Genomic DNA, 13,153 nt, shown 5'->3' with positions numbered 1-13,153 from the left:
AATTGTGTTAACACGGGGAAAATTATATTGAAATCGAATTGATACGATTACGAAACGGAATTTGAATTTTTCTAGTCACTGGTAATGCACACTTGTTTTGTGCACATCGTGTTAGACCGAAAGAGCTGTTTCTCATTTCAGTTCTTGTGAATTACTATTCTTACAACCTTTTCGGATACAGTAACAGCAATATAAATTGAATACTTGTACGTTTCCACGATATCCTGTGCTGTTAATTGTTATGACCTTCTTATGAATTGAGTATTTATTGTAGCATCATTATGACACCTTATTTGCACACTTCGGTTTCGTCAAGTAAAAAATTTCTTATCACTATTACAATTACTACTATCTATGTATTGTACATTGGAATATCAAGCGCATAGTCATCTTCATTTCACACGTTATTAACATTCTAAACTGAATTAAGACAAATTGCAAAACTGTGTAGGATTAATCAAAAGTAAGTTAAATACGAATTCTATCAATCAAGAATTAAAGAGTGACGCAATAAATAGATCCAGAAAATTGCTTCCTTCGTTTCATCGGAAGTTTAGAATCATTAAACGATCATCCCAGGATTTAATACCGTGAGCGACTTACAGTTGATCCTAACACCAATCCAAGACCGATCATCGGCGGTCAGACAGTGGAGTTTGGTAGCAGCAAATCCCTCATAATTTGTTTTCTATTGTATCATTGTAACCGTTTCGCAGAACATCGAGCACCGATGCCAAGGCAACCACGATAAATTCCCTCGTAATATCGGTAGACCGGTTTTCACCGAAGGTTTCTAGAAACAACGTGCAAAGACGCTCGCGCCGTCAGACGAAAAGTGAATCACGAGAAATTGGACTAACGTTTCCGGCACAATTGGCCCGTTTCTGTCGACCCAATTTTTTTCTTCGCGTGCTCCGACTGCTTCACGAACCTTTCGCCGTTTCACAAACGAAGTTCGTTATTACAGAAATGGCAATTTATTTCTACTCCTTTGTTCTTAGAGCTGTTGCGATAAAATTCGAGAATATTTGATTAGATCTATTATTTTCAAATTGAATGCACAAATTCAATGAATTGTATTATTATCTAATAGTTCTAATTGATTTCGTATACCACTAAACACTGATTCCAAATGCCACTAAAATTGATATTTATATTTTAAATTGCGAGTCCATTTTTAAGGGACTAATTACATTCGTTCTTCATCAATAATATCCACCGTAATCTTCTCCAAGAGTAAAATTATATAATATTCTTAAATCAAATTACACATTTGCTGCTAAAAATTAAAATAACGATACCCAATGCCGTGTACGATTCAATTAAAGTTTATGTAGTTTATTGGGATTGCAATTAAGCTTAACGGCAATTGCAAAAATCGAAAGGTAGTTCTCGTACAATGGCCATAGAGGAAAAAAAGATTCCAGGTTTAATTATCATCCTGTAAGGTTCGGAAATAAAATCGAGAAAAATCCGTAACAGAAGTTCCATACGATCTTTCAATGCCGATCGCTTGCGCGTTCGTGTTTCACGCAGGTGCACCTCCGGATACCACACACAAGACAGTGGGGAGCCTGATAAGGAGCGCAGTGATTTATGCGTGAATTTCTCGCAACCTCTGGAACGCGCGCACGTTACATACTTCACGCGAGAACGGATGGATCCCCGTGATTGTTAATACGAAATGCTGGTCTAAGTGTGAGATTCATTGTTTAAACTAAGGAGATGGTTTATAACGTTGCGATGAAAAATCTTAAAGAGATTCCTTCCGGAGACGAGGAGAAATTAAAATTCAATGATCACGTTGAATTGCATTGCAAAATAACTGAAACAAACAATAACGATCAAAAAACAAGATAAAAATGCTATGGATAGACTGGCGATGTTTTTCTATTTTTTTCAGCTTTCATTGACAAACAGAAGAATAAGAAAATCTGAATTTCCACAAAATTCGACAAACGGATTGTAAGAAATGTTTAATAAACATTGCAGCAGCACTGATCTTCGAAATTCTGTGAATACGTCTGGCACATGATATTAATTCCAGCATTCCTTTAGTCTGTACGTGTATCTAAATGCTTGGCGCGTATTAAAAGTATCCAACGTGAGATTTATGAAACGATGTACCGATAAAAGTTTCAAAAATGAAGACGCCGGGCGGTATGCGACGAACTATCAATTCCGTCTACCTCGAGGGATAATTTATGAACTGTAGGAAGAGAGCAAGATAGAGATAATGTATCTCTGGAATCCCGACATTAATTATCAACAGTGTACAATCTATAACAACTGTAATTAATAATAATGCAACGTAATTCAGGGGTTCAGGGATGAATATAAATTTCGCGTGTGCGTACCAATCGCCCGGCACCCTGACAATGAGATTGTTCCCTTTGACCGTGACCTTCTGGTCATAATAACCATTCAACGAAGGCCACGAACAACGACGTGCGCGTAAAAGGGTCGACCGTTATGCGAATTCGTAAATTCCTCTTTCCTCTATCACGACGGATCTATGTCTGCCCCCCCCCCCCCCCGCCCTTCCGACCGGACAATTTTTCCTTTCTCACAAAGACGGCTCTCTCACGCCATTTTTCAACTGACCCCGCTACGGCTGTTTCAATCGACACTAAATTACCCGATTTAATTCCCGCTCAGTGGCTCACGAAAAATACTTGTTCTGTGTAAGCTAATTACTTCATCTCTTTACTCCCGCAGAATCCAATATGTATTTCAAATATATTATGCAATAAACGACAAATTTAACAACTTCATCTTCAACACATTATACTATTGGCAAAAATGCATCACTTCAGTCTCTGTATATCTTTTGGTTGAATCAATTTAAAGAGGATTATTCAAGTTTCTCGAAGTTTCTTTCACAGATACTTTCAAATGTGTTTCTAACATCTGGTTTCTATGTTAACCTCTCGCCCTATTATATCGTGTCAGACTTGCCAGGAAAATTTTCAACTAAATTTGACAAATCTAAATGTTATTTATTCTTAAATATAAACTAAATATTTCTTCTCTGTTATCAATCGTTAACGTCTGAAGTAAATATAGCGAGTAAAATAGATACCAAATTTTTTTTTCTAATCAATTATTAACGATAAGGAACTTTATCAAGTACAATTGTGAAAGTAATCATAAAGTAAAGGGTTAAACAATATATCACTTATGTCCGCTGGACTTGTAACGCTCTACATAATAAAAATACTAAATAATTGAATATGAGAAGTATCTTTAACCCATTTGTGTCATAAGAAAGTATGATGGGTTAATTGTCCTCAACGCATTCACAGTTTATTATTTTATCTCCTATAAAAGTCCAAGTAACCAGATAATTCCTCGAAAATCGGTGAAACGCGGGACCAAAATTTTTCTACACATGTTATACGGTCGAGCGCAGCCGACCAACAAGCACGATAAAGCTCAACAACATCGTCCGTACAGGCATTACGAAACAGGACACGCGCATTTTTATTCATGACCGCCTTATCAGCTACCGCGACGCGGCGCGGCGCGCGCTCGCCTCCTCTTAACTTACTTAAACGATTTATCGTAAGCATCGATTGTACGCCACTTTTTGCCACCGACGGGACAACGGTCGTCGCTCGTTAACGCAGTGGGGTGTATCAGCGGTGGGTATCAATTTTCGCGCTGGCTTCGGCACAGGCCCGTTGTTCCAGATGCTTCGCAATTTAATTAACCGGGACAAGATCGCGCGCTCTATATTGTTCGTCGTCACTTCCATGTCGTCGCCGGTGTCCACACGGTTCTCAAACCGGGCGTCGACTGTTAAACTGGCCCATTATCCAATTATCTGCGTCTTACCACGGGATCTCTCCTTGATCCACTAATTAAACATCGGCCGCCGCACCGAGAACTCGAACAAATTAAGAAACTATTGGCGGTGTCCGACTTAATATTCCGAATCGGTCGATCTTTAATACATTCTTAATTCGACTGGAATACTTCCTGTATGCTCCAGTGCGTGAAATATGAATGTTCCAGCGCTACGATTGAATTAAACCGAACTTGTATCTTGCATCGCTGTTGCATTCTTGATAAAAATTTATATTTAGCAAAACTACAATTTCAAGCTTCTAATTCGAATATTTAGTAATCGCATGATGTTTCAAGATGTATACTATCCTATCTCGCAAATTCTCATTTTTCAATATCTGTCAACGTATTTAAAATTTTTTAAGGATTTCAGTCTCGAATTAAAATTATCTAACAAAGAAAAAACATAAGGAAGAAACTTCAGTAGAAAGTAGTACCTACTAAAATTCACCAGACACAAAACATGTCTCGAATACTTCAAATTTCCTTGACGCCGGATCCAAACGGCAGAATTCTATACCCCAGAAACCGTGTCTAAGAAATCGTCCTCTCGATTTCGGCGAAATTTCACCGATTTGTTTAAAATTCCTTGCGGGACGTTTCGATCGTTCCGTACACGTTTCGGCTGAAGGACCGTGTTCCTGTCGGCGATATCCTTGTCGGTTCATTCGAATTCCTAACGCAAAATTCGCCGTATCCTGGAGTCGAATAGTCGAACAATCGAAAGCCGGAATTACTGTATCGGAAACCGTAGAAAAATCGCTGGAATCCAAGACAGTCTCGAGGATGGAAACGGCGCAAGACGAATGTGCACACGTGTCGGGAGTCGCGCGAGCGTCGACATCCGCCGCATAATCGCACGCGAGCCGCGCGCTTAATTAGCGACCGCGAGACGCAACGACAATGCACGCGGACAACGTTGCAGGAATTTCAAAGATTAATCACCGATTTACGCGCGATTAATTATCCCACGACATAGTACTTCGAATGATTTCACGACCGGCCGGCTCATTAATAATTCGCCCGATTGCTTTTGATAATTACAGTGCGGTCTCGGTCCCCGCTGCTCCGATTCAAATGAGTGATCGGTTCCTCGGGGGATTCGAAAGTAATAAGGAAACGAAATTCTCTGAAGCCGACTCCAATGCATGTAGGTTTATTAAAATGTTTATCATTTGCCATTTAATCGTTCCGACCCTAAATATATATTTTTCCCCTAAATCAAAGAGAGAGCCAAGAACAGCTACTTTCAAGTGAAATTAAAGCTTTTCAAGAAATAAGATAAGCACTAATAATAATTAGCACTTTTCCTTTATGTATAAGGTGTTTCTAGCTTTTCGGTAATTTGTGTACCATTCGGCACGAAAGGGTAAACCCAAAGGAATAATATATAGGAATATAAATATCATACATTTCAATTTACGTTTTGATGTCATCGTAAGTTGTACCGATCGATGAGGAGATTATATTCTTCCGTGGAATTGGATTTATCGGTATTACGTTAATAATCATTTTTTAGTGATAACTTTGATCTTTAATTCCTTCTTCAGTGTTCCAGACAGAAACATCATCATTGTGTTATATTCGTTTAGCGAAGAAATATTTCTCCAACGCTGAATGTTTTGTGTGACAGAGATTCGTATGAAGAAGTTGTGTTCGTGGTGACTACGAAATTAATTTCTAAATTGACTGAAACAGTTAATGGACATCGTGGTCACGCGTGAACTTAATACAATGATTTATATTCCTTCTGTACACGTGGGGGAAAGTACATACAAGGCACAAAATACCCGAAGTTTCGCGGAATGCGTGGAAAGAATATCGATTGCGAATAATTTATCCCCGTCGAAGGTTCGGTGCTAAGCTGCGCGTAAAATGTGAAACAAACTAAAATTCCGTGCAAAATATTTCATTGCGAAATTTTGAATCATATATTAGGATTGATTTTAGTACCTGCGTCGATTAAGTACTTTTTACTTCACCGATTAAGTACCGCAAGTTCTTCAAGTCTTAAGTCCCTTTTCTTTATCACCCTATATTAAGCTAAAACCTGTTCACCGTCTGGTACAAACACTGCCAAAATTTTGCATTTACATATATCTAAAATTAATACTACAATTTTGTAAAACAAGATTTTGTTTACTCCTGTACTCGTGTCAGTCAACAATTTGATCACGCCAGTTTATATCAGTACATCAATCCTATCCAATACTCCCTACACGTACTAACCTACCTCAAGCGTACCATTACTGCCTGCTCGACATAGTACCATTAACCCTTCAATACTCTAAACACAATGCCAGACTACAATGCAACAAAATCAAAAGAACCGATCATAAAACGCAAGACAATTCCTTTTAAAGACCTAGAACTCCGCAAATCTTTAATTTGACAGAGAGGTCGATCCGTCTTATCGCCGAAGCGGTTCGCCCGGAGCAGGACGCGTCTTCCAAGTCGGTAGACATCGTCACGGATCAGACCTTTCCTCGATTTTCAAGGGACAACAGCGAGAGATCTAAAGCAACGGGGCTCGCCCGGAGGATTGCGGCTCCATTGCATAAGATAAAAGCGTCGGAGCATAATCTTCCGATGGAACCGCGACGACTTAACATTCCTCGCTTGCATAACGAAGCCAGGCAACGGAGGCGATCGCGCAGCGGCCGTGCGCGTTTGAACGTGAACGGGAACCATCGCGGAACGCGTTCGACCGGCGGTGTATGTCCCGCTGTTAACTATAGCAATCACGGGCAAGATAACGCCTGTATCCTTGACTCTAAGCGCGTCGGCGGCGTGTGTGAATGCCACCGAGAAACGCGGGGACTGCCTTCATAGGATTTCGCGAGAACCGGAACGCAAACGGGATCCCGACGATCGACTCCTCGGTCGTGACACGATGCGAAATCATAACACGAACGCCTGCTAAATATGATGAGGCAACTTCTTGATGAAACCTTTCAAATGTCACGGTTCACACTATGTTCAGGGGTGGAATTTTTGTTACCGGGAAACATGTACCGAGTGGACCGTGTAAATGGAGTCGTGTAAATGTCTCTGGTGTTTATGAGTATAGGAAGGTATAAGAGGGAACATGGTAATTGGTTTCGTTTGGGATTTATGATTAGGTGCAGGGTGAATTTTGTTGTTGTGTTTGAGTGAGTAGAAAGAAACCGTTTGGGGATATTTGAGTTGTATACCTTGAATTAGTGTATAATGTGTTTAGTTGTGTGGTACGTGGTATTTTCAATGAATGCAGGTAACTATGAAGTAGTCAATTTGATCATTTTGCGGAAATTGTTTTATAAGAATTCTTTTGAGGGGATGAACTGAAAAATATTTGACTATTTGTTGGAGAAACAATAGTCTTTGTTCTTCTAATGCAAAGGATTAAGCATTTCTAAACCGTAGTATGAAGAAAACAGGGTTGAATTAGTAGGGTACAGTGAATAGCTATTTTCTACAACTATGATGTGTTCAACATGCTATTTAGTTTATCTGCGCCGTCACGATTTATCGAATAAACTGTACTATTAAATTTCGTGCAATTATAGTTATTAAGTTTTGTGAATGCCTATTTCAGATTTTTAATGGCCGCGTTTAATTTTTTCTTAAAGAGGAAATTGTTCTTTCTCTTGAAACTGAGAAAGCGTAGCCGAGCACGGTATGAGAACATTGATGAAATCACTGGGGAAAATGTCACGGTTTGTATATAAAGGGTGGTGTTTCTGAAAGTATATGACGACTCGCACTGAGGACGTAACAAAGGTTGGCGTTAGCGAATTCGTGACATTTATGCTTATGATGTAATTTAGAGTTATTTAGTATAGATGCCTCGTGGCCGGTTACTCTTAGTTCATGGAATGAGGAAATACTATTCTATCATGATATTCTTGCGTTTTGCATTTATTCATCTTTGCGTCTTAAGTTATTCGAAACAGCTATCGCAAATGAAAAGCGGCAGACATCTAAGTATTTCATAAGTTCGGTATTTTTTCTCGATCGTTATAGCAACATTTCAAAATGCCAATAGCGTATACTTGTATAATCGTATAAAGAAGCGACGAACAATATTGTACAGAATATGAAATTGGTTTTGAAAATAGTAAACTAAAGTCCATATTATTAACTGCCATATTTGTCACCTGTAAAGAACAGCAACTGAATTATAGAATGAAAAAAGTGCAAAGAATAATTCAAAATCATTCTGATCGACATCCTGTCGAACTTGCTTTAGCTAGATGCCGAAGGACATCGTACTGGCTGCCTTTATTGTGCACTCGAAATTACCATAGGTCAGTTAATGGTTCGGGGATCGAGTTTGCTTTAAATAAAATCCCCTGTCAAATTATATATCTGTCTCTGAAGTATATAATTAAATATAAACACCGGCAGTAACAGTGCTGGTGGCATTTGGATTTATATGCGCGATAAATCAAGAGTGACAAGATTTCAAACCAGAAATTCTGTCCTTCAAATCAATGTCCGCGGGAAGAATGAAATTTATGGTAAAAGAATGCAAAGTATATAGATATCCAATAACAAAAAAACAATTATATATACTGTACGATAAGTAATCCGCCATTTTTTAATTAAAAAAAAAACAAACCTACGCTATTCCCTTTTTTCATATTATTAAACTTGTATTTAAACTTCTATTTCAACTTATATTACCAGTTTATTAAAAAAAGAAAAAGAAAAAAATCCGAAAACTAGTAAATTACTTATCAATAGATCTAATACAAGTCATGATCTACGACAACAAGACTGGCCAGGTTTCAAACGCGCGCCATTTCTCGCAGGACATCGCGTAAGAAGTGAAAGTTCCACGTTCCCCGGGTGTATCGATTCATCGAACCTATTGATGCGCGCAAAACACAGGCACACGCGTCGGCTAGAACGGTACATGCAGGATCGTTACTCACCAGGAGGAAAAATACTGTGCTCGTGGCGGTCGCTTCGAACGATATTCCGCACGCCATTTCTCGCGATCGAACCACCCAGGCACCTCCTCTACCAGACCATCCTGAGACTTGTCAGCGAGGCATGCGGCTCCCGGCTTCGTCGAGCTTCTCCTCGATTAAACCCGAATCACTTTTCCACCACAAAAACCACCACGATATTCGAACCGACCTCTCTCCTCTTTCTCTTTCTTTTCCTCAGGCCCTAAACGCGGTATCACGGACAATCGAAACGCGATTTCAAGCTTTTCGCCTCTGGGCGATCGTTAAAAATCCCTCCGGTCGATCACCGGGATGACCGAGCCGGTTCACCGTATTTTGACAAAAAGATCGGTGACGGAGCCCAAGCTTCACCTCGAACGATTGCTGCTCGGCCACTATTTCTTTCTTTTGCCCCGATTTCTTTCCTCTCGTCTTTCTGTTCCGCTGACCACCGTTCGATCACTGGCGTGTCCGATCACCTTCTAAAGATCTACTGTGCAACGGTCGTGTAACCGCTGGTTCGTGAATCGATATTCCTCTCGATCGCTGGTGCGATATCTGTGCCCCGTTTCCCGTTCGTGTCGTTGATCCGTGTTTAAGTTAGGTAGTAGACGCGGCTCGCAAGCGAGGACTAGACGACGCAGCTGAACGGTCCGGATCGTTTTCGTCGGGACAATCCTGCGGGCTTCTCTCCTCGTCGTTTGTAGGTGATGATTGCGCGGTCCTAACCGTAGCACAGGGCTCGGGCAACTGACAGCGGGTCAGAGCCGCGGCACACGGCGCCACGCCGCTCTCACAGCTGATCCGAGAGAGCCGATCGCCTCTACTCGCCTCTCTACCCTCTCTCTAACACGCGATTCTCAACCGACCCACCGCCACCGTATGTATACGTACTCCCTACGATTCACCTCCGCTAACCGGAACTTCAAGAGACCCCCGACTGACAAATCCGGCCGGTCGTCCTAACCTATACGCGGTGTTATTGTTGCACCGAACGGGCTCCTCCATCATCTAACCTTTATAAACGTCGGCTCTGTCTTCAACCGCGAGATTAGGGGATTTCTCGGAGGTCCTCCGGATTATTCGACGAATTTCTACTATAATGGTTTATTTCGTTTTCTTGTCTCCTTTTAACTAGCCAGGTGGACAGACAGGTAGCAAGCGGACAGCAGAGCGTGAAACTAAGGCGAGCCAAGGGGACACTCGGAATGTGAACCATGACTGATGCTTTCTTTGAAGATGGAACAATATTTTTTTTCCTTTACCGGTCACCCTCGTTTTATCGTAAATTTGTCGCGGTCGAAACGGAACGCGTTTTCGGAATACCCGTTTGGACGTATGGTTTTGTCGATCGGATCTATAAATTGCGGGTTAATATTTTGATTTTATATATTCGGAACTTAGAGTTGACGGGATTGCGTAAATTGTCGAAAGCGAGATTACTTCATCCGTTGAATTTAATAGCGTTAAAAGATCGGAGTTAAAAGGGTACTTACATTCGGAACATCGCGTTCTGCGGACGCGGACTGAATACGCAAATTTGGAGTGAGAGTTTTTACGAAAACTGGTGTTCCCGGCGCCGTTAAATGCATCGTAACGCGGCGAAAAACAAAATGGCGTTGCGCGGAGGAATTCGTGCCAGTATAGTCGTGTTCCGATGAGTTGGCCGACTATTGACGAGATGAAAACTCAGAGGGGCAGGAGGACTCTTCTGGAAATGCACTTTGGACACGTTTAAATGCAACGATTACGTTTTCATAAAATTAAACGTAAAAAGATATTTATGCACCGTTCTTTATATTAACGCTAACTTTGTTCTCTATCGTTATATCTCACTCCGTCTTATTCACTTTCGCTCCCACCTTTTGTTACTGCCATGTGGCCTGAAGGGTCCCCCTGCTTCTCAGACTTTTCATCTTATTGGTAATCAGCCAACGCCGAAGCACGACTGTACCAGTTACAAATATTCTTTACAGTGGAACTGAAATTTCACGTTATCCTTACCGATTCGAATTTGTTAAAAACTCCTTTTCATAATCTCATAAATGCGTACAGTAAAATATTCTTTCACGTCATAAAACTCGAGTAAAAAATAAACTAATAATTTGCAGGGGAATAAACCTAGAAAATAAATTCAGCTAGCGTGAACAGGAGCTCGTATCAGTGGTTAAAAATTGATTTAAATATCATAGAAAAGTTTCTTTTATAGTCTTATACCTTCCGGTCACTCCTTTAGCGACAAATCAAGCATGGTAACGATCTGATCACCGTCACAGCGGCTTTTTTCCGACGTACTAGTTCACCTCGTTTGTGCGCTAATGTTATGACCGTGATATTCAAGTCGAAGTTTTTGTTACCGTGGTACATTGTAAGAGAAAGTATTGCGAAACGGCTATTACACATTACAGTGCCTGTGTTAACTGTAACGATCAAATCACGTTAATGGTGTTAATTTATCAAGCTTTAATCAGAATACAACAGAAATAAAAGTTTGACGTTGATAAATTACCATTTTACAAATACCAGCTACTGTAATTGTCAGACTTTGTGTCACATTATCCGCTAATATGACGTATACGATTACCTTTCAGTTTATTTATAGAAGTGCAATCAAATATACCTATAAAATGTACATAGATATACAAATAATGGATACAAATAAATGTAGTATTAGCACATTACAAACATGCACGTGAATATAAAATTCCAAATATTCATTTCTACGAACCGTTCTTCATCATAGTAATTTACAGAAACTCTAATAATACAGACGTTAAATTAGTTTCAAATAAGTTTAACAAACATCTACTATTCTATTGTAAATAAAACTTCTTATTTGTATTAATTTCTTGGCGATATCATCGCTGTATCGTTGGATACAATTATTGAAGTCCTCACCTAGCCTGACCATCACCGCCGATCTAAACAATTCGTTGACATTGAACTGTTATAAAACCGATTGAAGGCTACGTACTCTAACTCTTCACTATCCGCACGTCGCGTCGCGAGCAGTGGTCATCCGTCACGAGGCCGCGGACGTGAGCGGCAACAATTAATACCGCGTGTATTATTCATAAATATTAATAACGTAATGAGGTCCGGTACACGCAACGTTCCACATTCGTGTGTACCCCAGAGTGGTTTATACGAGCTTGCAAAAAGATATTCGTTCATTAATTAGGTGGATAGCGCCCGTTACCGCGAATCGAAGGTCACGAGCGAACTGTCCAACTCGGTAACGTTCTGTAAAAGTGCTCGCCTGCGCCTCCGCCTTCGAGATATACCGCCCACGTGCCCTTAATGTCCGTCTTTTCGTAGTACCTTTCACGGTTCCGCAAGAACGAACGAACGAACGAACGAACGAACCGCCGTGCCGCGTCGGCGAATCAGTCAACGAAACTTTTGGAAGCTCTTGCGCCTCTTTTTCTCGTGGACGCGCATTCATTACGGGCAATTCAGGGCAATTAATTGCACCGAATACATTACGCGCGCAGGGTAGTTGCTCCGAGATACATAACGCGAAATATCTGAACTTAATGAGCCAATCTTCGCCGAGATCCTCTTAGTAAGGTTACAAGAAAAATGGCGGTTGAACGTTCGAAACCGCTTTATTAATCAGCCTCGTTAAGATCCAGTCGATGCTCCTGAGAATCTGCCATTAAATTAATCCGCTGATAGAAAGGAAAATAAAGGAAATGTAATGTGAAAACTCTGGTTTTATCGAGATAATTTCGTACGAAGCTTTTCGTTTAATCGGGATATAAATACGCTAATTATCATGTGAAATACTTCCTTTAAGCTTCGTGGAAACACGAAGTCCCCTAAATTCTCTTGTTATATGCCGTAGTGGTCCCTCATTATATCAGTTTGAAAAAAGGAGTGTATTATAGTCTAGGCAAGTGTTGTTTATATTTTTAAAGAGGATATTACAGTTCGAAGAGAGACCTGTATACCTACATAGATGAGTCACGAGATTCTTCAAAAATTCAAAAAATAGTAAGGACGTTTTGCAAATTTTAACATACAAAGTGTCGATGGAAGGCCGTCGAAAGAGGTTCGTCTGCAGAGTTCAGTCTCTTCGGACATGATCCACGCTTTTATTACCGGCATAAATTCGGTCCCATAAAAAAGATCAAAATAAACTGAAAACGTAACAACTGCGACAGATGAAATAAAGTCGATATTTATAGAAATCCACGCATTGCGACTGCTATTCTCTGCAATTTTGAAAAATAACACGGTTTCTTACCGAATTTATTTCACATTGTACAGGCACCTTGAAATTTTCATTTTATATAACTCGGAAGAAAAACAACAGACTCACAATTTACAACGAAAGTACACATTTATAAAGAATCCGATTGTCA

The 13,153-nt window shown here is 40.3% G+C and overlaps 1 protein-coding gene across 1 annotated transcript in view; it reads right to left on the bottom strand.

The window, feature by feature from the left end:
- LOC116427777 (uncharacterized) overlaps positions 1-9,525 on the bottom strand; it is a 62,649-nt gene extending 53,124 nt beyond the window's left edge. Inside the window, exon 1 of the mRNA XM_031978533.2 lies at positions 8,769-9,525. Within this exon, the coding sequence (XP_031834393.1) occupies positions 8,769-8,825 (57 nt within the window). The 5' untranslated portion in view covers positions 8,826-9,525. The remainder of the gene's footprint in view (positions 1-8,768) is intronic.
- Positions 9,526-13,153: the final 3,628 nt, after the last annotated feature.

The sequence above is a fragment of the Nomia melanderi genome, chromosome 9 (assembly GCF_051020985.1).
Source record: "Nomia melanderi isolate GNS246 chromosome 9, iyNomMela1, whole genome shotgun sequence".
NCBI classification, from domain to species: Eukaryota; Metazoa; Arthropoda; class Insecta; order Hymenoptera; family Halictidae; genus Nomia; species Nomia melanderi.
Note: the sequence above shows the minus strand (reverse complement) of the source record. Positions and strands in the feature narration are given on the sequence as shown.